The sequence below is a fragment of the Sardina pilchardus genome, chromosome 24 (assembly GCF_963854185.1).
Source record: "Sardina pilchardus chromosome 24, fSarPil1.1, whole genome shotgun sequence".
NCBI lineage: Eukaryota > Metazoa > Chordata > Actinopteri > Clupeiformes > Clupeidae > Sardina > Sardina pilchardus.
In genome coordinates, this window is record NC_085017.1 from 3,189,966 (window position 1) to 3,217,291 (window position 27,326).

The 27,326-nt window shown below is 45.0% G+C and overlaps 2 protein-coding genes across 3 annotated transcripts in view; one reads left to right on the forward strand and one right to left on the reverse strand.

The window, feature by feature from the left end:
- Positions 1–358: 358 nt before the first annotated feature.
- Positions 359–9,642, reverse strand: sf3a3 (splicing factor 3a, subunit 3). The gene is made up of 17 exons (XM_062529664.1): positions 9,422–9,642; positions 9,021–9,068; positions 8,831–8,883; positions 8,568–8,673; positions 8,414–8,486; positions 7,796–7,887; positions 7,594–7,676; positions 6,381–6,519; positions 5,462–5,530; positions 4,958–5,025; positions 4,436–4,543; positions 4,177–4,246; positions 3,117–3,281; positions 2,382–2,492; positions 1,640–1,730; positions 1,132–1,187; positions 359–827 (listed from the first exon to the last, which is right to left on the reverse strand). Exons 1-17 carry the CDS (start codon positions 9,515–9,517, stop codon positions 750–752), a joined length of 1,506 nt encoding a protein of 501 aa, XP_062385648.1. The 5' UTR covers positions 9,518–9,642; the 3' UTR covers positions 359–749.
- A 1,229-nt stretch (positions 9,643–10,871) lies between these two features.
- Positions 10,872–27,326, forward strand: part of LOC134072193 (ubiquitin-conjugating enzyme E2 E2-like) — a 53,607-nt gene continuing 37,152 nt past the window's right edge. Inside the window, exons 1-3 of one of the 2 annotated variants that reach the window (XM_062528735.1) lie at positions 10,872–11,011; positions 13,490–13,681; positions 16,216–16,266. In XM_062528735.1, the coding sequence (XP_062384719.1) occupies positions 13,491–13,681; positions 16,216–16,266 (242 nt within the window). In that variant the 5' untranslated portion in view covers positions 10,872–11,011; position 13,490. Of the gene's footprint in view, positions 11,012–11,180; positions 11,291–13,489; positions 13,682–16,215; positions 16,267–27,326 lie in introns of those variants that run through there. The other variant, XM_062528736.1, reaches the window with a different exon arrangement.

Consider the following 27,326-nt stretch of genomic DNA (forward strand, 5'->3'; position numbering starts at 1 on the left):
ACAAAACACATCAACTAAGACTGGCAAGGACAAGATGAAGGGGGAAGACATCTAGGGAAGGAGCCAACTTTACAAAGAGCATCCCTGAAATATATATTTTGAATTTTCATTCTTATTGAAACAAACTCCACTTGCAATACAATAGTCTATTATTGGAAATTGACAAACACTCTAAGTGTGTGTGTGTGTGTGTGTGTGTGTGTGTGTGTGTGTGTGTGTGTGTGTGTGTGTGTGTGTGTGTGTGTGTGTGTGTGTGTAAAATTTACATGGTCTTGAATTTATTGCATGAACCTGAAATTACACCATCATAGCATAGCATTTATCTCAGACTGAATTAAATATACACAACCACATCAAGGTGAAGAATACAGACAATTTATTAAATGTAGCAAATCATCATTTATAAACATATCCTCATCGTACAGGTGCTACAGAGAGGGAATTGTATAGCATAGGATGACCACTAGCTATAAAAACAACATAAAAATAAATCCTTAAAAAGATACACAAAACCCACACTTGTGGTCAAAACAAAATGGCGTTGGGAATGCCGGATGGATGTTCTAAAGTAAGAGGACCCCACCAGCTCCAGAGAGGGGACGGGCATGTCCACATGTGGCCACATGTGCTTAGTCCACTCTCCTTTACAGATGACACTGTCCCTGCATGTATGTTGAACTGGCTTTTACTCGTTTTCCTCCATAATAGAATCGGTCCTGGTTGGCGTGCTTTCGTCGGGTCTGGTTTCTTTACAGAAGACCCTGTCTCTTCAGATCCTCATAGGTCTTCTTATTGACCACGTTTCCACTTGAGTCCTCGTACTCCTCCTGCAAGAGTGAAGGCAACAGGTTGTGAGACAATAGAAGGTCAAACCAACTAAAGACTGCAATGTGTATTTCATTCCAACACTTCAATCCGAGGAAACGTGGACAAATTCTACTTCCATTACTTAACGCTATATAAATGAAACATACATTTAGCAGACTTCCATAGGTCAATTCTATTACAAGGGCCACTGTCCCCGGAGCAACTTGAGGTTAGGTGCCTTGCTCAAGGGCACAACGATTGAAGCTGGGAATTGAACCCACAACTTTTCAGGCTATCAGCGCCAGGCAGTGATGCTACACCTACCTCTGTATCAGGCTGCCACCTCTCGGATGCCTTCTGTGACTTCAGTTTGGCCCAGACTGTAAATAACATTTCCAAAGACAAGAAAGTCAAATACTACAACAGAAAAATAACATATAACAGAACAGAAACAGATCCAAAATGTTACATATATTTTAGTTATAAACAGGATAAGATGTAAAATTCTTCGTGCTATTGGTTGAGGACTTGCCATGGCAGCCAAACAACAACATAAAGCAGGATAGAACAGCAATGTACCGTAATTTCCCAACTATTAGTCGTGGCTTCAGGCTTATACACTGATTCTACACAAATTCTTCAGCTATGTGGTTAATGCACGAGGGCAATATGGTATTAATATGGTTTTGTTTCTTTTAACTTGCATAAAACACTGCCCTGAGGCTTATACAGAATGTGGCTAATACACTAGAAATGGCTGTACTTAGAACTTTAACGACTGCCTTCAGATGACCGGGGGATGACTGATGGCATGCAACAGTGGAATACTCACGTGAGACGGCATCTTCGATCTGGGTGACGTTGGCGAAGTGAGCCGTGTTGGGGATGCCAAGGCAACGCATGCCGTGGGCGTGGCGCCACTCCTGAGAGGAAGTGACACAACAGGAATGCGTTATGCCTCAATACCACAGGTCTCTTTGACAAAAAATCAAGTGTGTATTTTGAAACACAAAACTGCACACCGTCATGAAGGTGTTCTATTTTACATACAAGGGGTCTCGCAAAAACAAATAACATAATTATCACTTTGTTAACCAGCCAATCATCACTATAAAAGGGCCATGTTTTTTTTTGTTGTTTGTTTGTTTGTCTTTGTTTAAAGTCTACACTCACTCACAATGGATATAATTAGTACTAAAGTGACCGTTACACAACTGTACGGTCCCATTGAAGAAGTTATTCATTTCTGTTAGGACAAAAGGGCTTCCATGAGTGGGGATATCCGGGGCACAACCACACTTGGACACACATAATGCAGTAGTATACTGAGCAGAACTAGTATTGAAATCCCTGCTAACGCTGGATTAGATACTGCTTGGATTTGGCACAGGCCTCCTGGATTGGAGTCAGATTAGGACCTGATCGGTTCCAGCACATCTATATCTGGGTACAAATCTAAAAAAAAAATATCATAATCCCACATGACACCAAAATATCAAAAATCATAAGTGCTATTTGTGTTTGGTCATGGCAGATATCTTCTAGCGGACGGCATAAATAAGTGTAGAACTCACTGCAAAGTGCCTCTGGAAAGCCTTGGGTCCGCGGTACGTGTAATTTCCACAGATCTCACAGTTGTAGTTGATGTTCAGACCGTGGAGCTTGTAGAGCCAGTATGGTATGGGCTGGAGCACAGACAAAGGGGACAGACACATTTTACACTTTTATCCAAAAACGACTTACTTTACATATTACAAGGTCCATTCACCCTAGAGCAACTTGGGGTTAAGTGCCTTGCTCAATGGCACAGCGAGGGAAGCTGGGAATTGAACCCACAACTTTTCAGGCTAATGCATACTAGCCCAGCTCCTTAGCCACTATGCTACCACCAACCACCCCCAAACATACAACACATTTACTGAGGGACACAGAACAACTGAAATCTTCCATGGCAAACAAAGAAATAAGCCTTCTGTTGACGGCTTAAAGGAATAGTTCGGAATTTTGGACATAGGACCTCATTTCCAACTTAGCCGAGGTGATACAGGTCAGTACAGACAGTTTTCAGCGTATTTTATCCGGTCCTTAACTTGCAGCGTTCGTCTTTGCTAAGCTAAGGAGAGTGGAGAGTATGGGAGTGGGAGAGAGATGGGGTGTGGAATCGAGGAATAACCTCAGGATCCTCGATCCTCACTGATCTACATAAAGAATGATGGGGCAAAAACAATGGGATAGTCTCGAGGATCGAGGAGGCATGTTGAGAAGCACCTAATGTAGTGCCAATAGCATGAGCACGGGGTGCTTGCTACCTTGCCATCCCAGCCCAGGGGCAGGTTCTTGGGGTTGTAGATGATCTCGTTGTCCTCGTCTTCGCTCTCACTCTCGCTGGGCTGCTCCTCATCCTCCTCGTCACGCTCCTCGCCCGTACGCGCCTGCTTCCTCTGAACATTCTCATGGGTCAGCTGCCTCTGCTCCTGTAGTCCACACACATTAAACACACACATAAAACATCAGGGCTGTAAACATCACACACATTAAATACACACATAAACATCGGGGCCGTAAACATCAGCAACACAAGTGGTTTTATGCAGCTGTTATAAACAACATGGGATACATGGAATGTGCTTCTACCATTTCATATTACTGTAACCAAAACATGTTTGAGCTGCAAGCATATTCTTATTTTCTGCCATTACATAGAATAAACAATATCGGCTCTAGATCAGTTCTAATGGCAGAGCAGAATACCACAACATTAACCGTACCGTACAGAATCTCATGGCCACAAATAGCTCTTTCTACCAGCGGACCACATGTTTGAATTATAACGATAATGGCAAAAAAAATATCGTTCTAGCTAATATGAATGCCGACGTCCAAATGTAAACTATAATTATAACGACATGAAGAACAATATCGTATTCAGAATGATTTTGAGAACAATAAAAATCTGACAGCCAATCAGAATCAATCAAATTTTAGCCACCACATTCATCAACACAAAAAGAGATTTTTATAAGATATATAGTGCAGTGTAGACAATAGTATACCGTTAAGAAGATGGAATGGTTCACAGTAATATAAATAAACTAAATATGTGTATTAGCAGTAACCTTATAAGAGCAGAATATATATGGATATGCAGTATGAACAATGTCTGGCCAACATGTGCAGATATGTGCAGTGTAGTAGCAGTAATATTATAAGAGTAGTAAAAAAAATATATATATATGCAGTGTGACAGATATGATATAAGAAAAACGGAAGAAATATGAATATTCAGTATGACCCGTATAGACGGAGATATCAAAAGAGCTATGGTTATAGTTATCGCTCCTGGTATGAATGGCCCTTAAATCAACTCACCCCAAGGATTTCCACGTATTCATAAATTTGAGCCTCAAGGAAGCCGATTTCTTTGTTCCGTTCGGTGTCTCTGTGAACAGTAAGAGCCAGAAGGTCAACACGTGCATCATACAATATGCTCACTTCTTTGTGGCTGTGGTAGGCTAATGCATTTCTGAAGGTTAATCTATTGTATTGTTGTTATTTTTATGTAGCTTTGGACAAAATCATCTGCTAAATAACATAACCATAACCATAACCATAAGGAGTGTGTTCTTACTTTTTGGGGCCTTTGGATTTGGGGTGCTTAGCAAAAAGAGAGGGGTCCAAAGATTCCATGGATTTGCCCTTGGTGCTGAACAGCCTCTGAGCTCTCTCCTCCAGAGTACTGCACAAAGAAAGGACAGAATTATAGACCTTCATGTCTCTCAAAGTGTCCTTCCTTTGATGGATTTCATCAAAACTAAGAGATCTTACTATTGGAGATTCAGTCAAAGGCATAATAAACTACAGCGATTCTGGTACAATTGATTTATGGGTGTAAAAAAACCCCCTGAATATTTACACTTAACTATTAATTATCAGGATAAAATATTTGAGATGAACCATGCAATTTACAAGGGAGTCCATGAGGGACTATTTCCAATATTAAAACACTGCTGCTGCTAGTCTATTATACATTTATTATATAATAACCATAATATAATTATATAAGTGTGCTTAATTGAAATGCTTAAATAATTCAATGATGTCCAAAAGAGTAAAGAAGGGGGAGATGGGAATTTTCCCTAAGCACACTCACCCTCCACACTTCAGACCCAGGGCCATAAGGGCGGACTTCAGCCTGTCCAACCCCAGAGAGGCCAGCTCCTGCAGGGACAGAGAGTCAAACAGTGAGGCAGGCGCCACAGGATCAGATGGGTCTCAGGACTAAACATATGGTGGAGCTCATCTTGCTCCACAAAGGTGCTGACTATGAAAAAAGAATTACTACTGTAGTGGCACTGTCGTCATTTTATGAACAGGGCATTCCAGAGTGCCTTTCCTGCAACATTACACAGGCAAGACAGGTATAGCAAATGGAACGGTTGGAAACATTTTACCATAAAACAATAAATATTCCTGGTCATCTTCATATAGAGCATAAAGTCACAAATCAGAAATGACACATAAACCTTAACGAGCAAACAGATACTTAAAATGTGTTGTTAACCATTTCATCTGAAGTTTCAGCTGTTTTCCAACATTATGTTGCTGTTGCATTTGATCACGTTCTATTATGTAAAGCTTGCAAATGTAAACCTACCTCCCAGGAGGAGAAGGCAGAGAGGTCCAAATGAGCACCGGCATGAGTCAAAGCACTGCTGGTCTCTTTCTGTTGGACAGAGAACACACACACACACACACACACACACACACACACACACTTTAAAGTTATAGGTCTATGAACAGCAATCAATGCTTACCCATGACTGAAGTACCCCCATTAAATCATTAACCAGAAGAAGCTAAAAATAGCATCCAAGAATAATTCTCTCTGACCCACTCACAATGAAATCTCTAAGGTGACATATTCTGTGTCTTTTCAATAGTTATGGTTGTGGTTATTGGATTTGGAAGACGCCTTTGTCCAAAGAAACATGCAAATACCATAATTAAGTTAACAGTGAACAATTTCAAAAGGTTGGTCAGACTACATTAGGGAGAATAGCAATGGTAAACTAAATCAATTCAAGCAATAACCTAATGAAAATAAACAATGAATATAAAGGAGAATAGCAAATAAACAACTGAGTAAAACAAGTTCTACCCAAAGTAAGTAAAAGTCAGGTGTTTAGCAAATGGTCATATCCAAGTGCTTCCAGGAATAGTAGGACCAGCCCAGTCCATCTGACTAAGGCTACACTATACTTAAATCATTTTGAACACAAAATCACACAGTATCATTCTGAAAGCTCTGGCTATGCTTTTTATGTGGATAGCGAATCCACAAACATCTGAAAACAATACAGGTAACATAGAAACCATATTCCCTTCCTGATGGGATGACAGCCTGGCAGCGGTGAATGCAAGACGGACACCGAAATACAAATTTACTAGCCTTTGTCTTAGTTCAGCATTTCACTTGCTAACAGTTACATGAACGGTCATGCGATTTGAGCAACCTTGACAAAAACGAAAAACGGAATCATCTTGATGGAGCCTGAGGACACGTTCACACTCACCGGCCATCCTGGAAACGTTCCACCCTCCCACTTCTTCTCAAACTCCGCCAGGATCTTGCCGTAGAGCTCGTTCTGGTCCAGCAGGGGCTTCACGCGGTCAGTGTAGTCCTGAAGGTACTCTATCAGCATCTCCAAATACCTGACAAGATCAGGACATTTTCACGTCAACAGTTCTTCATCTGGCATACGCTTTTATCCAAAAGCAACTTCCATATGTCAATTACTAGTGCCATTCTCCTAAGAGCAACTCAGGGTTATGTGCCTTGCTCAACATGTCAGGCAACTGCATGCTGACAGCTCCTTAGCCACTACGCTACCACCACCCACGTGCATTTGTAACTGTCACTTTTGAAGAAACTTTTTCCTCTAACATTTTGGTAGATGTAAAATACAATTGAGAGTGAGACAGACGTTGACCCATCAATTGATTGTGCAAATCAAACTAACACAAATATATATGAATGAATGCACATGATCAGATTATGAATTAAACTTAATTGTTGTGAAGGTTATCAGCCCTGTTGCTTAAAGAGGAACTATGCAGGATTGGCGAATTCATCTCTGGTTGCGGTTTCGTTTTTCGTTTTCGCTCCTTTATGCTTGCATATTTCTCTGCTGAGCTTCCCCGACAGCTTTAGCGTGTATATTTATACATATATAGGCTATATATAAATATATCAATTGCAAGCGTGGTTCTTCTTGTTCCTTACGAAACTCAGACTTCCAGATGTAAACAGGAGACGATCGTCTCCTGCAGAAACTGCAAGGTTGCAATAGCGGATAGGGACACTGGGGTCGGGAGGAAATATTACTGTTTTTGATGAAACTGGTCAGTCAAGCAAAACAACGATTTCTGAGCGATTTTATGACTATGAAAACGTTGCATAGGGTCTCTTTAATAGCTTGGTTATACTTGTACATGACATTTATGACTCTTCAAAGCGAAATCAGTCGCTTTGCAGACAATGTTATTTTGAGAAAATCCACAATAAACAAACGTCCGGGTTAAAATGTTGAATTTCACATTTTCGCATAATTCGACAGTATACAGTCTAAAGTTTCATCTCGTGAAAATCTTCGCTTTGCAGGGTCAGATTTCTACCTGCTTTGATTTTCAACATCAAAGGCAATTTACATGTTAATCTCAACACAATCATAAAAACATATAAAAACAATTTAATTCAGGCAGAAATACATGAGGATGTGTTCTTACCTTTTATACTCTGCATTCTTCCTGTCTTTGGGAATGTCAAACAACTGATCGAACGAAGACAGGTAGGAGAGGTAGTCTAGTTTCTGACAGACAGAGAGAGGGAAGAAGATGCATGAGGACGGAGTCATCAACAATTTGAACTGAAAGGGTCTGCATGCTCAAAGAAAAAAAACAGAGGTAAAGAATTAAGCCACAGGCTTACCTCTGCACTCTTCAGGTTGATGTACTTCAAGTAGCAATCGTGAAGATCCAAATAACGGCCATAACCCTCCTCATCTGTAAACTCCACAAGATCTGGACAACATAAACAGCAGTCAGTGAATGCGATCCTCAGTAGGGACAGGCCTACTGTTTACTTACAGCTTACATTTTATTTCAATGCTGCAACTGTTGCGTTACAGCTTAAATAGTAGAATGCTAAATCTTAATAGCTTAATGCTATTCTAGTGCTGTAAGTTGCTTTGGATAAACGTGTCCGCCAAATGAATACATGCAAATGTTGTTGAGGGCACGAAGTGGAGCCCTTGGTTTACAGAGGAGGTGGACACAGGTGTAGGAAAAGGTACAGAACACAGGCATATCTGTGTCTCAAACCGCCTAATTGCACACTTCAAATATTTAGTTTAATATAGTGCAGATGTTGGGACAATACTAACCATTGAAAAGACGGCACTACGGCAGTAACAGCTCAGTGCACACTAGGTTTGAGACACAGCTACAGCCTTTTCACTGACTCTTCGTGGCTGCGATTTGAAAAGTGCTCAACATATGCTTGTACAGATTCATTTTAAAAACAGAAAGTTCAGGTGTGTTATCTTACTCTGTGCCTCCTCACTGGGGTTGTCCCTTGCTTTCATTAACTCGTCAAACTCCACCGACATAGGAACGCAGATCTGAAAATCACACACACGCGTATGAGAAATGTGCACACACGACAGCCAAACAAGAATAGATCTAATCACTCAATAACTCACTTCATTTGGGTGCTTGCGGTGGAATTCCTTAATCTGCTTCAGGCGATTGTAGAATTCCGCAAACTCATTGGGCCCAGAGATGGCATTCAGCTCATCCTTCCTCATACTGAATAGGTGAAAGTAAACAAGTACACAGTGATTACGGTAAATACATTGCATCAAAGGAATTCACAGTATTTGATTATATCAATAAAACATATTTACTGTATTCAGTCGGAAGGTTCAATGATTGATATAACCAAATGGTCAATATTTCAACTCACCCATCTTTATCCTCGTAAGAATCCCTTAGATTTCCACCGACTTCCATGTACCTCTGAAACATATAGATCATATCAAATGTTAAGCAAATTCCAGCAGACTCTGCTCCAAATGGTTTAAAAAATAAAGTGACTAAGATCAAGCTGACATAACAGTTGGCCTAATTGCAAACACCTTGCAGAGTTTACTTACATCCAACATAGCTCTGGTGCGGTGATCTGAATTGATTTGATCTCGCAGCTGTAGGGGAAAAGTAACTGGATGAGTACATAACCATATTCCAACACAACAAAAAAGCATTTGGCAAAGCTATAGTAAACAACTAAAAACATGTATTCCAACCAACATTGCTTGGTGGTTAACAAAGCAAGTTTATGTTTGTCAACTGACTTCACGTTACTTTAATAAAGCACTTCAACAACCACTATGAGGAAAACAATAAAACAAAAACAAGTATGGCAAAGTCAAAGCAGTACATCCCGTGTAAAGTATGTTGCTAAATCTCTTAATGAATAAAACATATTAAAACGAAATGTAAAGTTTACGGCCCTATGTGTAGGCAAATAGCTAAGTAGATTAGCTAGTTAGCATACCGTCGTTTTCTTGTGCAGCATCTCTTTTGTTTTAGTGTCCATTAGCCTCTCCCGTTCCTCATGATATCTGCGTTGTTGCTCTAAAATTGTCTCCATGATTACTATGAAACAAGAGACAGGACACTAGCAAAAACTGGTATTTCCCAAGAAGATCTCGGGCCACCCAAAATAAATGAATTCGCGGTAGCCTGCGATGGTCGTGCGTGAGTACATGCGGAAGTCGGTCCGTAAAACTTTGAATGGGGAAGGAAACAGAAACTTGAAAATAAAAGGTTCCGGGTATATTACTGGCACGAAAGTCAAGTGTAGGAGGCTGACATTAGCAACAACAGATAGGCCTAATATAGCCCATTATTTGGAATAAGCTCATATATTTGACCAGAAGAAAAACATATAGATTTAGGCTACAGTTGAATGTAAAAAAAAATAAATACTGAATGTAATGCCTAGCCTATAACGTGACAAATGTAGCATAATAGCCTACAAACATCAAACAAAACATTACATTAAATCACAAATTATTATATAGGCCTATATATTTTAAAACAAAAAACTCGAGTATATAAATATTTGTAACAGAGGTAGATTGAAGAAGTAACTTAGTAAACTTAAACAGAGCAAATTGGCCTTTTGTCATGCAATAGCCTAATCAATGAGGAGCACACAATAGCCTATTTAATGCCATTTCTGATCTAATGGGAGGATGTAGCCTATCCTTACTACCCTACATTATTACCTTGCATGGCCTATAAATCCATCTAATAATCAGTTCTATGGTATGCTGACACCCTCTTGTGGACAATATCCCGCAGGCCTAGCCTACAAATCAAGATTCAATAGATTTAGTCTGCCCTTTAAACAGGTCAGCCACCAAACTTTACAACATGCATGTTTAACTTCCTTTTTAAAATCCTGGAAGAAATAAATAGCATGCATTTTGAGGTTGAGAGGGAAGAAGCGTTATCTTTTTGAGTGTAAATAGCACTACACACAGACACGTTACCTCAGTCCTATTTTCATTATAGGCAATCACTCTATCATAGTAGGAATAAGCCAGACTCACTTCTTTAAGGGGGATAATCAGGGTTTATTGAACAATGGGAATGTTTCACATTATCATCATTACCATCGGGTTATGGACTACAGCACAGAAGTTCAGCACAGCACAATTTCAATTTGAGCGCTGGAGTAGGCTAAAATGTAAAAGTCCTAACACTCGTAGCCAAAGAGCAGCTGACTGACAGTTGAATTGTTCACATAGCCCATAGACACATTTGGTCAATCTTACTTTGATTTAGCCTGCACCAAGCTGCGACCTACCCCTATTCTTCACACCCATACTTCAGTCGCTCGAACACACACACACACACACACACACACACACACACACACACACACACACACACACGATTCGTGCGCGCACCCGTGGAGATGGTGCTTTGGAGCGCGCTCGGAGGCGGTCCGGTTGCCTCAGAATTGCTCGGAGATATCAACGAAAGAGCGAAAGCGAGCGGACCCGCAGTCACAGCTGAGCACATATTTCGGAGTTGATCGTAGAGATTTTATTTAGCTGTCGGCGGCCCTTGACAGGTAAGCTCGTCAGTCTTTTGGTGTTTTGGGTCTTAGCCAGCCTAAAGTAAGCTCTAAATGCCCCATGGATCCATAGGGCTTCTTCGACAGGGTGGTGTGGGGTATTCTCTTGTCTTTTGTGCCGAGACAGTTTTCGCTCTCTTCCTACCAGAAACATCTTGTTTTTTAGACATTAACACGGGCTTTGGCGGCACTCTAATAGAGGGACCCGGTGATAACGAGACCCTTTCCTGGCGATCAGAGGATAGCTGCCTCGGCGAAAACAATCCCGACCGACAGGCGAGTTCTCCGACGAATACATTCGGGGCCTCCTCAATTATCTCGGCCACAATTCGCGGGGCTTCTCCGCTCTGTTCGCTGACCTTCCATGGCAGCGAGTATTTTGACAGTTCCGCGTGACAAGTGAGACGAAATATTTACACAGCAGAGAGCACAGGGCTATGCTGCTCACATCGAGGGATTTTTCCTCGCTTCCCCTTTCATTCCAAATGACATGATAAACAGGATTACCTAATCAATTTGGCACAGGAACTCGATAACCTACGCGTAATATCTCTATAACAAGACAACCCATGATTTCATTCTCTGAACGTTGTCTCATGTTTAACAGTAGGCTATAAGCTATCTGAGTTTTCTCTGTGACTAATAGCAACCATCACCTGCAATAATCTGAATCGACTATGTCATCTGTTTAATGCAGTTAGATGGCGGTTTTATGGCTCCGGTGGGCATTTTGAATGTGTGCAATTTCACCTGCACATTTTAATAGACTATGCAAATTACTGTTGAGTAGGTTACACATTATGCTGAGGACTGTTATATTTCACTATACTGTGTTGTTTTAGTTTTAAACATTAATCACATTTGTTTATTCGAGGTCTCCAAAACCTTTAGTATTTCCCTAATCTATTTTGGGTCATCAAAATATGGTTAGAAGCCATAGACAGCAATTACGAGGCAAGGGGACTTTATTAGGTCAGAGTTTTAATTCGATATATCAATTGACCTATTTCATTGTGCACCCACAGCCCAGGCATCACTGAAATAATCCCATTTGTTGTTTAATATCCCTGAGTGGATGGACTGGCAAGTGGCACCAATTGAATTTCAGTGCTCCCACATTCACTGCAGTTTCTCTCCAAAAACCATTTTTTTTTGTTGTTGTGTCAATTTTGTTTACTCCTCAGATCACTTAGGTGTTGTTTGGGAGGTTGAGGTCAAAGCACTGATTTGAAAATAATAACTTATTATTTTTAGATCAGTGGGTCAAACATCTTTTGCTACCTGGATCTCTCTGCGTTCTAATTAGAGAATCAGGCGGCATCCCTTTAGTGGAGATCAGAGCAGCTGCATTTAAGCCTATTACCTCAGATGTCATCGAATCAAATATGCATTAAATAAATGCTGTGTAGTAATTGGGTGCATGTGTATGTCTGCACAGCGATATGTCTGTCCTTTGGCTGCAGGAGCTTTCCAGGTTAGACATCGGAGTCATGGCCTCATCCAGCCCCACAGTGTGAAGCAGCCCTATAACCCACAACCTTTCTTTACGCCAGCAGAAGACCCTGGCTGTCCCAGTCCGTCTTCATAGTTCAGGTGTCATCGAAAACAAATCCGCTGTCTGGCTTAGCCATCCCCACTTCACTTTGAGGATGAATGAACCTTTGTCACCCTGAAGCTTTTAAGACTCTGATGGGAAATTGAATTTCACCCAGCGCGACCTTGTAGGAGAGCCTTGATTATAGACAGAGTCGTGCGTGATGGACTCCCTTGGGCAACGTTACCCGGCTTGTGATTATGACCTTTAAAAAGCCCTTGAAGGGAATAATATCTCATCACAAATGTCCCACTGTCTGCTGAGTTCTGTCTATGCAGTGGGAAAAAACGAGGTCTTACATGATCTACTATGAGTGACTGCAGCTTAAAATTCCATGACAGTTGTCTTGTCAACAAGCACCACAGAGGCATAATAGCAAGCCCATTCCAAGGAGTCTTCCTATTAGATAATCTCTCTCTCTGTCTCTCTCTTTCTCCCTCAATCTGTCTGTCTCTTTTCCCTCTCGTTCTCTCTGTCTATCTCATACTCACAATGTGTCTCCTTTTTATCGCCCATGCTCTCATGTCTTGCTCTCTTCCTCTCCCTCTTCCTCTTCTGCTTCCTCTTCCTTTACTTCCCCTTTTTCTCTCTTCCTCTGTGGGTTCATCCTCTTCTACTGCTACTTCTTTTTTCTGATCTTCTTCCTGTTTTTTCCTCCTCCTCCTCCTTCTTCTCATTTTTATTCTATTGTCATCATCTTTTTCTTCATCATCATGTTGTTGTTGTTGTTGTTGTTTTAATCATCTTAATCTTTCTCTTCTTCTTCTTCTTCTTCCTTTTTTCCCTTGGTCTCCTCCCATCTTCTTGTTGTTCTCTTTAATCATCATCTTTTTTCTTCTTCTTTTCTTCTTTCTCATCCTCCTCCCATTTGCCCCCACCAGGATGTCCAGTGAGGTACAGCAGAGGCCGGACGACAGTCCCAACACCAGCGGGGGCAGCTCGGACGCCGAGCAGAGAGAGACGGCTCCGGCCGAACAGGCTCCCGAGAGGGAGCGCGATCAGACCCAGCCCAAGAAGAAGGAGGCCAAGATCTCCAGCAAGACCGCTGCCAAACTCTCCACCAGTGCCAAGAGGTAGGCCTGCTTGCTCCTCTGTCTCTCTCTCTCTCTCTCTCTCTCTCTCTCTCTCTCTCTCTCTCTCTGTCTCTCTCTCTCTCGCTCTCGCTCGCTCTGGAAAACCCTTTCATGGAATCTCAGCACGGAGCGTGGGGGAATTAGAATCACAGAATCTTTCAACCCATTGAGTGGGGTCCAAGGGAGAGGCTTAGGATTGGAAGGGGAGAAAGAGCAGCTGGCTTGTGTCTTCTGTCAGTGTGTGGAGTCTGGTCAGACAGGCATAGGGTGCTTTCTCTTTTTCAGCCTGTGTGGCTCTCAGCTGAGTTGGATAGGTCTTTGACCCTAGTTCTTGAACGAGTCCACAAAGGCAAACAAGTATGAGGAGTATGATAGGGATGTCTGCCCCCCACCCCCCTGCCCAGCCAGTTCTTGCCGGCAGTTGTGTGTGTGTGCGGGAGTCAGTAGGACTGCTCTGATTTAGCTGTGCGCAGTGCAAGAGGGCATAAATCTAAAGGTTTGGTGTCAAGTAGGGGAGAAATCAGGGAGCGCACGTGCACGTGCACGCTCACACTCTACCTCTGAAATGTGCAAGGTGAAAGCCTCAGTAAATTAGCCCCTCTTTCCCTAGTGTGCTCACTCTCTTTCTCCATCCCTCTCTCCCTCCCTCCATCCCTCTCTCTCTCTCGCCCCCTCGCTCTTTCAACACACCCGCGTGCCTTCTGTGTGCACGGGCCCTAGTAGCCTCTCACTGGTGGAAATGTGCCACCTCAGGAAAAATACCGCAGATCAAATTACACAGCATGCAGTCAAGCCCACAACGACTCCATAACCATGGCAATTTTATTACACCGCCGTTGCAAAATATGTCCCCTTTTTTCACTCTCCACTTGCCACAACCCCCAACCCCCCACCGCCTTCCCTCAATACGCCAACCCCACCCCCCACCACCACCAAGCCGACCGAGCCCACCTGGAGGAGATAGAAGTCGGCCGTTTCTGTTTGGGCTCTTCTGTGAAGCTTAGAGGCTCAATATCGGCACAGGTGCAGCATGGGGCTTTGCTTTTCTGCGGTTGTCCAGCGACTGCCCGCGCCCCTGCGGTGGGGTCAAGTCAGTGGAGCTGACCTTCTGTGTGCGCCTGCTCTTTGTGAAGAGTTCAGAGAGATAGGGAGGAGAAGAAAGGGAGAGTGTGAAAGAGAGAATCGGAGTGAAAGAGAGAATTGGAGTGAAAGAGAAGTCAATGCCTTGTGAAATTGAAGAGAGGACGGTCTTTCTTGCTCACTAAATCAGAAAAAAAGAACAAATGTTTTTTCTATTAAAAGTGATGCTCGTCTGCTACTTTCAAGAGACCTTAATTCCTTTTTAAAATGATGGATAGGCCTTGAACTCTTGAACTGCCCCCCACACTCCCACACACTCACACACACACACACACACACACACACACACACACACACACACACACACCCCACACCCTACTCATAACATTGTGATTATGTGTAATCTAAATCTGACAGCCAGCAGCGCAGCTTGCTTGTTGTCAGACGTACGAGATCATCAATAAGTGGTCATCGCTAAGTAAACTGCCAATAACCAGATCCACATGCTCCTCTGGTTCTAAGCTCCCTCCTTGGACGGAGCGCACGCTGTCGCAAGATGTGTGGTAAGATTATACACCCTTGCAACGTGAACCAACTAGCCCACAATATTTGTTCAGTCGTAATATTTTATAAAAGAAAGGACAAAAAGTGAAGATGTGTGAGCGTTTGGTTTTGATTGCAACAGTTATGTAATGAGCAGATTGTGGTTGTGAAATCGAACTCTTTTGCTCTCATTGGTCCTGTAGACGCCAAGCAGCCTGTTTAGATCATGGCCCTCTCTCTTCTGGTGAGGCTGTTTCGCTGGAGGACCCTCAGAGACCGAATAAAAACTCGGCCGAATAAAAAAGATCCATTTTATTTCTCCAACCAGAGAGCTGTGATTGTGTTTCTGCACTCCCAGGGATTCCGGGCGGCATGCGCCGGGCATTCCATTTTTATCTCGAGCACACGCGAAAATAGGACTGTAATTTTCAGGCGAGCCGAGACCTCGTCTTCGCCTTTACAGCGCTATAAAAACTCCTCACACAAAGTGTTGCCCAACTGGAATCGCACGCATACTCACTCACTCACACACACATCCACAAGCACACATCCTGCCCCCCCCACCCCCCCCACCACCTCCCGCTTTTTTGTTGTATTTGTGACAAGGTTGGGCTTTGTATTCAGCAAACATCTTAGATTCTGGCATCCGCCAGAGAATCAATGTGTTTGTGTTTGTGTGTGTGTGTCTGTGTATGTTTCTGTGTCTCAGTGTGTTTATATGTCTGAGTGTTTGTGTGTTTTTACATGCATGTAGGCCTACAGTTTGTGTGCGTGTGTGTTTGTGTGTGTGTGTGCGCATGTGTATGTGCTTATTGATTTTTCCTCTATTCCTAGAAGAATGTGTTGCGACTTGTGTAACCAAAACATGCTCATTAACGGGCGAATAACCGTGCTCTATTTTTACTACTCAGGATCCAGAAGGAGCTGGCGGAAATCACCCTTGACCCACCACCCAACTGCAGGTAGGAGGCGGCAGCCATTTGGGCTCGTTTATAATGTTTGGGGGTTTTACCGCCCTGTTGAGTGTGTTCTGCGTGCCCACAGCATCTGTTGCTTGGCTGCAAGCGCTGCGCACTGAGCTGGGAGGTTGTTGTGTGTTTCTTTTTTGTATTTTTGTTTTCTTTTGCACTTCCGCCTGAAAGCATTGGGTAGAGGCAGATGTGTCTGGAATAGATTATTCCTTGGCTGTTGTTTTTTGTTTTGTTTCACGGGAGGCGTCACATGAACAGAGTTGGTCCCAGGTTCTATGCACAGAGGCGGAAACGTTACTGTCTCTCCTTTGTGTGTGTGTGTGTGTGTGTGTGTGTGTGTGTGTGTGTGTGTGTGTGTGTGTGTGTGTGTGTGTGTGTGTGTGTGTGTGTGTGTGTGTGTGTGCGCGCTCCTTTCTAAAGCAAGACAGATCAGTGTTGCCCATTGTGAATACAAAGGAGAAATGATGGCCTTGTCATGTGTGATTGACTTTGTTTTGCCTAGGCATCAGTCATACTATGGATTTGTGTGTGTGTGTGTGTGATTGCACACGCCTGTGCTTGTGCTCGTGCGTGGGTTTGTATCCGTGTCTGTGACTGTGTGTATATACATGCCTGCATGCATCTGTGTGTGTGTGTGTTTTTGTATGTCATGGTGGAGCGACCGGTCTCCCAGGGGAGGTTTCATAGTGCAGGGGGGCGTTGAGTGGTGGAACCGGTCCAAGGGGGATGTTTCTATACACGCACACACACACACGCACACACACACACACACACACACACACACACACCCACACGGAGGCACAGGCAGTTGACCATGAACACGGAGGTCACACTACTCAGCCATCAATCACACACGGCCTATGTGTGTTTTTCCCACTGAGGACTTTAAAAAGCCAGTCAGCTGTTTGTTGTCATTGGGAGGAAAGCCTCAAGGGTAGAAAGAGAGAGAGAAAAAGAGAGAGAAAGAGAAAGAGAAAGAAGAGAGAGGGAGAAAGGGAGGGAGGGAGAGAGGGGGGTGGGTAAGGATGAGCTCATTAACATTGAAGATGTCTGTTTCCTGGAGAGTAAATTGGAATAGTTAAAGGGAAAATCCACAATACGAGCTCCAAAACATTTCATCAAATTCAGCTAATTGCTTCTCCCAGTGCGCTAGCTGACTGTTCTGTGTGGGCTCAGCAAATGAGAAACAGTAGAATGGCCAGGACCAAGCCAGTCACCGCTCAAGCCAATCATGCCGTTGCTTCAGTAACACAAAAGACGGTCATTGAATTGGCAGTTGAGCTCAACAATATCAACAATCCGAACTCTAATTGTAAGAGTAAAGGGATATATTTCTTAGTAACTGATCCGCGTTTCCAAATGGTCTCCTGGCAGAAGCAGAGCAGGTCGGTCACTTTTTCACCCCACAGTGTACAGGCTACTCTTGGGGGAAGCGTATTGCCTTTCTTTCACACTCTTTCGCCAAGCGTCCTCAACTTCAGCGTGCAAAAGGAAATTTCATGGTCTGGCAGTGTTTGTGTTTGCGAAGAGTGACATGACAGGCCTCCCCTGGAACAGCATTGTCTTGTAGACTGTCAGTCATGATGGCTGAGTGCACCCCCCCCTAAACACACACACACACACACACACACACACTCATCATGGTCGATGTGTGTACTCGTTGACCTATTTATGGATGGCCGGTTGACTCAGCAGAGAAGGGGTTGTTCCACTGTGGAAAACTGAAGCTCTGAAACTCCAAACTCACTCTTAATTCACTCCATGCGTCGGCTACTGCTGCCATTAGGAAGGAGCATTTTAATCGTTTCGAATCGTTTATACCATCTGCTCATCAACAAAATGACATTACATTTACATCCAGTCATCTAGCAGCCGGGCTTTTGTCCACAATGACTTACAACAATGAGGAACATTAAACAAGAAATACAGAAGGCAGATGAAATTATGTTAGCCGAAAGTGGAGGAGTCTAAATAGAAGATCGGCTTGATTGTGTGGATTGAGAAAAGCCGACAGAACAACAACATTCTCCGTGTTGACCCGCCCGCATTCTCTCCGTCACACACACACACACACACCCGTCCCATTCACCCTCCCCACCCAGCGCAGACAGAGCGCTTGATCTTGAGCGGGAGTTAAAACGTCTGAGTGACTTGATCCTTTGTTTGTTAGGAAAAAGGGGGTTTGACTGATTGTCTTAATCAAGGATCATTGTGTTGTAAATTGTTTTACAAGGAGATCAGTGCATCGAGAGAAAGAGAGAGTGTTTGTGTGTGTGTGTGTATGTGTGTATATGTTTGTGTGTATGTGTGTGTGTTTGTCTGTGTGTGTTTGTCTGTGTGTGTGTGTCTGTGTGTGTGTCTGTGTGTGTGTGTGCGCCTGAGTGTGTGAGAGTGAGATCCTGTGTTTGTGCCTGTGTCTTGGCCAGGGAATCCTGTCTTGGATTTCTAATTTGGTGCCCTTAATCATAGGAGGCGAATGGCAGCCGGAATCAAAGCCCCACTGGGGCTGGGGCTGGGCCCTGTCCTGGTTCACTAATTGGCCTGACAGCCTGAGAGAGGATGTTTTTGGAGTGTGTGTGTGTGTGTGTGTGTGTGTGTGTGTGTGTGTGTGTGTGCGTGTGTGTATGTGTGTGTGTGAGGAGATTTTTGTAGCACTGAGGGGAAGCGGATCAGATGGGAGAAGTGAGGGAACAGGGCGGTGTGTGTGTGTGTGTGTGTGTGGGGTGGGGGGGCTTCTGATGCACCTCATTAGGTGGTTGGTCCAGATCCAAAAGGTTTGCTCCGATTCACAGGCACAAAGGGAGGAAAGAAGAAAGGAGGGTGGGGGGGCTTGAGTATAATGGTAAGAGAAACCAAGGTGAGACTGAAGAATAGCGTAACACATTTGTAAACACAAACCTGTTTACAAATGTAAGCACATTTGTCTGTTTCACACACAATGCACACACACGCACACACACACACACACACACACAGTAAGGGTAAGAAGCATATACACACCCAATATACACCCACATGCATAGATGCACACACACACACACACACACACACACTCAGCCGTACCCCCTGGTTGTCTTTATTGGGCCTCAGCGGGCGTATGATAAGAGTTTAAAGCGGTGTCAGAGCTCGTGAGGGGGGTCTGGCTCAGATGTGTCCGGCGTGCTGAATCTCATTTGAGGGATGATTTGGCCGCCTCTCCCAAAAGGGCAGGGGACACCATTGACATTTGGTGCCACGCACGCCAAGATATTTTCGTTTATTTAATCACTTTTGTCACCCTGACACTGAATAATTAATTGGATGTGACAGGCCGGCTGGAAGGGGATGTAAATAGCCACACACACACACACACACACACACACACCAGACACATTGCATTATTCCGTAGCACAACTGAGGCTCCCACTCCCCCCTCAGAATGTATTTTAATTACCATATCCTTTCAGGAGCCCACCGGCTGCTGTTTAGATAAAAATCCTTCCCTTGGCAGAGGGAAACAATGTGCATTTCCAGAGAGAATTGGCTACCCTCCATATTTTCCCTTCTTTTCTTTCTCTCGTTCATTCTCCTTTTCTCTTTCAATGTCTCTATCTCTTACTTTTCTGTTCCTCCCTCCATCCTCTCTCATTTCTTTCTCTCTCCCTCTCTCTATATCCCTCTCTCTCTCTCTCTCTCCCTGTCCTCCTTAATCCTTGTGAAATGTGGCACTCTGTTCATTCTGCTCGAGCGGAGAGACTCCCCAGGGTGCTCCAATCACAATCTAAACAAAAACCAACGCCAAGCAGGAAGACGAAGAGGAGGAGGAGGAAGAGAAGGAGAAGGAGAAAGAGGAGGAGGAGGAGGAGGGAGCACAACCCCCAACATCAAACACCTCCTCAAACACGGAGCCATCCACCCCCGACTCCCAGCGGCAATGATCAGTGGTCCGCTGAATTAACTAACCGGCGCGTCCATTTGGTTCCATATAAATTTACATGTGTGGCAGTAATGGCTGACCTCCTCATGGAGCTGAATCTAAAGAAATGAGTGTCCTGTCCACAGCAGCGCCCAGCAGTTTATATTACAGCGTGATTTATGGCCCAAATCGCACGCCGTAGCTCTTTCTCCTTGTGGGTAACCTCTTTCAGAGTGACTCATTACACGGTGGAATGGTGTGTTCTGTCACACACACACACACACACACACACACACACACACACACACACACACACACACACACACACACACACACACACACACACACACACACACTGTGTACACACACACACACACACACACACACACAGCAGACTAATGACCACGCTGTCGCCTTTTCCTTGGGTTTGTTGATAGATCCTCCCTCTCCTTTCTTGGCCTCCTCCTTGGCTAAAGCGCCCACACACATGCGCTTACACACACACACACACACACACCTCTCTTTTGTCTTGGCAGAAGAAAGGCAAAGCTGACCTTTTAGTCCTGGGGAGAGCTAATGCATCGCTTCCGCTTGTAAGTGCTTTTTAAACAGAGTGGCGAGGACTACCTCTCCCCAGCAGTCAGGGACAGGCCTGAGAGAGAAGAGAGAGAGAGAGAGAGAGAGAGAGAGAGAATAGAGGGAGGGAAAGAAAGAATAGAGGGAGAGACAGGGAGACAGAGAATAGAGAGAGAGAGGAGGACAGAGAGCGAGAGGGAGGAGGAAGAGAGCAAGAGAGAGAGAAAGAAGATGCAGTATATTGGAAGAGAAAGAAGAAAACAAGTGTGTCTCTGGATGTCGGTTAGTGGAGAAAGACGTGTGTGTGTGTGTGTGTGTGTGTGTGTGTGTGTGTGTGTGTGTGTGTGTGTGTGTGTGTGTGTGTGTGTGTGTGTGTGTGTGTGTGTGTGTGTGTGTGTGTGTGTGTGTGTGTGTGTGTGTGTGTGTGTGTGTGTGTGTGTGTGTGTGTGTGTGTGTGTGTGTGCTTGTTTTGGCCATGCTGGCAGCATCGTTTTTACAGCGCTGCATTCTTTTTGTTTGTTGTTTCTCTCAAGCCGTTTATGCTCTTGCCCTAGTTCATCCTAGCAAAGCCGCTCCCCTGACCTGCAACAGAGAGAGAACTATTCCCCTCCTTGGGATTTCAAACATAGCAGCAGTGTGATCGCACATCGTCTCTCACCACCTCCTGCACACACACACACACACACACACACACACACTGAGAGCTGTTGTTATTGACTGCACAGGCAGTCTCTGGCCACCCGCCAACTCAGTGTTTGTGAGGTAAACCAGTAATGATAGAGTTGTAATAACAGAGTTTAGCGAGCTGGCCAGACAAAGTTGGCAATCCTTGACCACATGGGTGAGGGGGTGGGTGGGCGAGAGCAGAGCAGTTACAGACAGCTAATAGAGAGAGAGAAAGAGAGAGAGAGAGAAGAAAGAGAGGAAGAGAGAGAGAGAGAGAGAGTTTTATTGTTTGTCTGCCTGGCACCTTTTCAGAGGGCCTTTCAGAATTGATCTGTAAGAAATGTGTGTTTGCCTCTTTGCACTCTCCTCCTTGAAGCGGGGAGATAGAGAGAGAGAGGGGGGAGATAGAGAGAGAGATAAAGGGAGCAGGGAGAGAGAGGGGGAGATAGAGAGATGGGGGTCTTACGTTGCTGTGAGAGATGTTAAGCACTTCGGATAAGATCGGCAAGAATTCTAGGATTGAGATGGATTTTGTTACTCTTTTTTTCCTTGCCTGTGTGTGTGTGTGTGTGTGTGTGTGTGTGTGTGTGTGTGTGTGAGCACGCACGCACATGCATACTTTTCAGTGGATTTGTGTGTTTGTGTGTCTATAAGCATTGGTGTGTGTGATTCAGAGGTGTGTGTGTGTGTGTGTGAGAATGTGTCAGTTTCAGTTCACAAGGACTTCCTCTCTGGTCTCGTCTCATCTGTTTCTGTGCAGTTTTATCAGTGCCTGAATGCCAGTGGAATTCTTCTATCAAGTGTTCTCTGCTGTTTAATAGAGCAATGAGCTTGTCTGCAGAGACTCTCTTTCTCTCTCTCTCTCTCTCTCTCTCTATCTCTCTGTGTGTGTGTGTGTGTGTGGTTTTCATGGTTTGGAGGCTTGCAACAGTTGAAGCAGGAGTATTATAAAACTGATAGAAGAGCCTCCCTCCCGAGCAACACACAGGTGGTCTGTGTATGTGAGTATGCGAGTGAATATGTGTGTGTGTGTGTGTGTGTGTGTGTGTGTGCAGAAATAGGGGACACCAGAGGCTTTTTCAGTGCCACCAGAGCAATCTATGGACCCAGCTACCGTGGATCCAATCCCCTCTGGTCTAAAGACAAGCAAAAGATCCTTAAAACAGAGGAGGAGATCCAGGCCCGTTGGAAAGAGCACTTTGAGGAGCTGCTAAACCAGAGAACAACGGTTGATGAGGAGGTGCTTGGCAAAATTCCGCAGTATCCCATTAAGGAAGGCATGAGTGACCCCCCCCAGCCTGGCAGAGGTCTCAAGTGCTGTCTCAGCATTGCGTAACAACAAGGCCACTGGTCCTGATGGAATACCAGCAGAGATCCTGAAGGCTGGAGGGCCTAACCTCAGTCATCACATACATGCACTCATCATGAAGATCTGGGACAAAGAGGAAATGCCATCAGACCTCAGAGATGCACTTATTGTCATCCTCTTCAAGAAAGGTGACCAAGCAGACTGTGGGAACTACAGGGGCATCTCACTCCTGTCCACCACAGGGAAGATCATTGCCCGTATCCTCTTCAAGAGACTCCTCCCCCTATCAGAGGAGATCCTCCCTGAATCTCAGTACGGTTTCCGCCCTGCCCGTGGTACCACTGACATGATTTTCACAGCAAGACAACTGCAAGAAAAATGCAAAGAACAAAAGCAACCACTTTACATGGCTTTCATAGACCTCACCAAAGCTTTCGACTCTGTCAATCGGCAGGCCCTATGGAAAATCCTTTTAAAATGTGGATGCCCAGAAAAATACATCAGGATGCTAAGGCTCCTACATGACAACATGACAGCATCTGTCCTCTGTAATGGCAGTCAGACTGAACCCTTCAGTGTTGAAACTGGTGTCAAACAAGGATGCATCATTGCCCCTACCCTTTTCATAGTCTTCATAGCGGCCATCCTCCATCTCACTGGACAGTTTGCCAACTGGTGTCCAGATCATATAGAACTGATGGCAAGCTGTTCAATCTGCACCGTTTCAAAGCCAAGTCCAAGCTTTCCTCCACATCCATCATGGAGCTGCAGTACGCAGATGACAATGCTATTGTAGCCCACACAGAAGAAGACCTCCAGCATACCTTAAATGCCTTTGCCAAGGCCTACAGACTACTTGGCCTAACAATGAACATCAAGAAGACCAAGGTTCTCCATCAGCCCTCACCGGACATCTCTGCACCCTCGCCAAACATAATGATTAATGGTGAACAGCTTGAAAATGTAGATCACTTTCCGTATCTAGGAAGCCACCTCTCCTCAAAGGCTGACATTGACAGTGAAATACACCACCGTATCTGCTGTGCTAGTGGAGCCTTTGCAAAGCTTCGCAAGAGAGTCTTTGAAAACCCTGATCTTCTTGCAAGAACAAAGCTGCTGGTGTACAAGGCAGTCATCTTACCAACACTTCTATATGGAGCAGAGACCTGGACCACCTACAGCCGACATTTAAGAGCGCTGGAATCCTACCACCAAAGGTGCCTACGTAAGATCTTGCATATCAGTTGGGAAGAGAGGCGGACAAACATCAGCATACTTGAGGAGGCAAATACTGATAGTATCACCACCACCATCATGAAGCATCAGCTGAGATGGACAGGCCATGTAATACGCATGCCTGACACACGTCTCCCAAAGCAGGTCCTCTACTCTGAGCTCTCTGCTGGCAAGCGTGCACCCGGAGGACAGAAAAAGCGCTACAAGGACAACATCAGAAACAACCTGAAGAAATTCCATATCAACATATCCAACTGGGAAGATTTAGCTGAGCAAAGAACCACATGGAGAAACAGTCTACACACAGGTGCCACTCTACATGAGGACAATCTCCTACAGGCTGCTCAAATCAAGCGACAGCAAAGAAAGGAGAAAGTCACCACCAAACAGGCCCTTCCACACCCTACATCCAGTACCTCATACCCATGCCCACACTGCAGCAAAGCCATCTGAAGATCCACAAAAAAGACCCCCCAGGAGCAGGAGGACCATCATACTCGACACCGAGTGATCGCCGATGATGATGTGTGTGTGTGTGTGTGTGTGTGTGTGTGTGTGTGTGTGTGTGTGTGTGTGTGTGTTCGTGTGTGTTCGTGTGTGTTGTCGAGCATTGACTGTGTGTGTGTGTGTGTTCATGTGTGTTGTCGAGCATTGACTGTGTGTGTGTTCATGTGTGTTCATGTGTGTTGTCGAGCATTGTGTGTGTGTGTGTTCATGTGTTGTCGAGCATTGACTGTGTGTGTGTGTGTGTGTGTGTTCATGTGTGTTGTTGAGCATTGACTGTGTGTGTGTGTGTGTGTGTGTGTGTGTGTGTTCATGTGTGTTGTCGAGCATTGACTGTGTGTGTGTGTGTGTTCATGTGTGTTGTCGAGCATTGACTGTGTGTGTGTGTGTGTGTGTGTGTGTGTGTGTGTTCATGTGTGTTGTTGAGCATTGACTCTGTGTGTGTGTGTGTGTGTGTGTGTGTGTGTGTGTGTGTTCATGTGTGTTGTCGAGCATTGACTGTGTGTGTGTGTGTGTGTGTGTGTGTGTGTGTGTGTGTGTGTGTGTGTGTGTGTGTGTGCGCGTTGATCAGAGAGAAGGGGTAGGGTGAGTTTCTTAGGGAGCACCAGCAGTGCCTCACCAGCTGCTCTGTTTGCATCAGCAACAATCTATCCCTCTCTCTTTCTTTCCCTCCTTTCCCTCCCTCTTTCCCTCTCTCATTCTCTCCCTCTCCCTATTTCTTTCCCTCCCTCTCTCCTCTCCTATCTGTCCCTCTCTCACCCTGTCTTTTGCTCCCTATCCCTCTCCCTGTCCTTTCCCTCCCTCTGTCCCTCTCTTTCCCTCTCTCTTTCCCTTCCTCTCCCTCTTCCTCTCCTCTTCCTCTTTCTTTCCCTCTCTCTCCCTCTCCTCCACCCTTCCCCTCCCTCTTATTTCTCTCCGCTTGCTCTTCTCTTTCTCTTCCTTCCCTTTATTGCCTGGTCTATCCTGCCCTATATTTCCCTCTCCCTGTGTCTCCATATCCCTCGCTCCCTCTCTTCATTACTCACATTCTCTCTCTCTCTCTCTCTCTCTCTCTCTCTCTTTGTAAATCTCTCCTTTTCCTGCATCCATTTCCTTGTCTCTCTCTTAAACACACACACACACACACACACACACTAACACACAAACATAACCGTATCCATCCATGCATCATACAAGACATAACTGCTGAGACACGCTCTCACATGCATGTAACATCATGGCTGCCTGAGCAGCTGAGCAGAACCATCTTGTCCAAACATGGCCTCCCAGCAGCCTGCTGCTCTACCTGTAAACCCAATAAGGCGGGAAACAGAGGGCCGTTTGTCACGTTTACCTCCGACTCACATTCACATGGACGGCTCCGCTCACAAGCGGAGGTGTCTGAATTACACCAACCTGGCAACGCACAGCATGTATATTCACACAGGCAGCGATGCTCACCACCTGAGGTGTCTGAATTACACCAACCTGGCAACGCACAGTATGGCAGCCTTGCTCATGGCCTGAGGTGTCTGAAATACACCAACCTGGCAACGCACAGCATGTATATGTACACACAGGTGGCCCTGCTCACAACCTGAGGTGTCCGTACACATGCTGTGCGTTGCCAGGTTGATGAATTTCATTCCCAGAGGTTGGCTCTGCCCACAACCTGAGGTGTCTGAATTACACCAACCTGGCAACGCGCAGCATGTGGTGCTGGATCCTGAGGTGGTCAGCCCTGTGGGATTTGTGTGCCAATATGCTGATGATCGTGCTCATGCTGAGATGGCTGTGAAGAAGGCTTCAGTTTCCCTCCAGTACTGGATGAATAGCTGCTAGGGAACCAGACTGACCGAAGGGTGACCGGTTCGATTCCTTCTTATGTGTGTGTGTGTGTGTGTGTGTGTGTGTGTGTGTGTGTGTGTGTGTGTGTGTGTGTGTGTGTGTGTGTGTGTGTGTTCTCACTAACCACCGATGGGTCAAATGCAACCGTCAGGATAATAGTATGCATCTGAGAGGACAGCTGTGTTGGACGGATGTCTGTGTGTGTGGTGGGCGGTGTCTTCCATGCACAATGTAAAGCGTTGCCAGTGACAACAGCAAGTGTCTCTGTGACAGTATGCTGTCCAGCAGGAGGAGAGTTCTGTTATCTTACTCGTTATCTCCCCCCTCTCTCTATCACTCACTCTCTCTCTCTCCCTCTCTCTCTCTCTCTCTCTCCCTCTCTCTGTCCCTCCCTCCCCACTGTCTCCCTCTCTCTTTCTCTCACGCTACTCTCACATACTCCAGCCTTGCATGCCACACACACACACACACACACACACACCACACACACATTCTATCTGCCTCATTCATTTCATCACACACACATATCATCACACTGTGGTGGACCCATTTTCTGTCTTTCTGCTGTTATCTGCCATCTCTCTCTGTGTGTGTGTGAGTGTGCGCGCACGCCCTTCTCTGTAATCTCCTCTTCATCTGCTGCCTCCTAATCTGCTCGTCATTTTCTGCAGCCGCTCCTCCACCACCTCCTCCTCCACCTCCTCCTCCTCCTCCTCCTCCTCCTCCTCCGCCGGCTCCTTCCAGCAATTATGCGCTCTTAAAATGTGTAATTTCCCAAATAGATCCATCATTCTCCCTCTTTCTCCCTTTTCCCTCCCTCTCTCTCCCTCTCTCTCTCCATCCCTCCTACTCCCCTCTCTATCTCTCCTCCTCTCTCTTTGTCTTCCTTCCCACTCTTTTCCATTGCTTTCTGTCCATCCATTTCTCTTCTGTATCCTCCATGTTGCATGCCTTTCCCCCTGTCTTCCTCTCTTTATCATACTCTGCCAACATCTCTCTCTCTCTCGCTCTCTCCCTCTCACTCTGGTCATTCCATCC

Bases quoted from the DNA above. Each gene is read 5' to 3' on its own strand.
- sf3a3 (XM_062529664.1), bottom strand. From the start codon at position 9,517: ATGGAGACAATTTTAGAGCAACAACGCAGATATCATGAGGAACGGGAG. The intron at 6,520-7,593 runs GTAAGAACACAT...TGATCTTGTCAG, and splicing joins AAGAATGCAGAGTATAAAAG to GTATTTGGAGATGCTGATAG. The intron at 5,026-5,461 runs GTAGGTTTACAT...CTGTCCCTGCAG, and splicing joins CTGCCTTCTCCTCCTGGGAG to GAGCTGGCCTCTCTGGGGTT.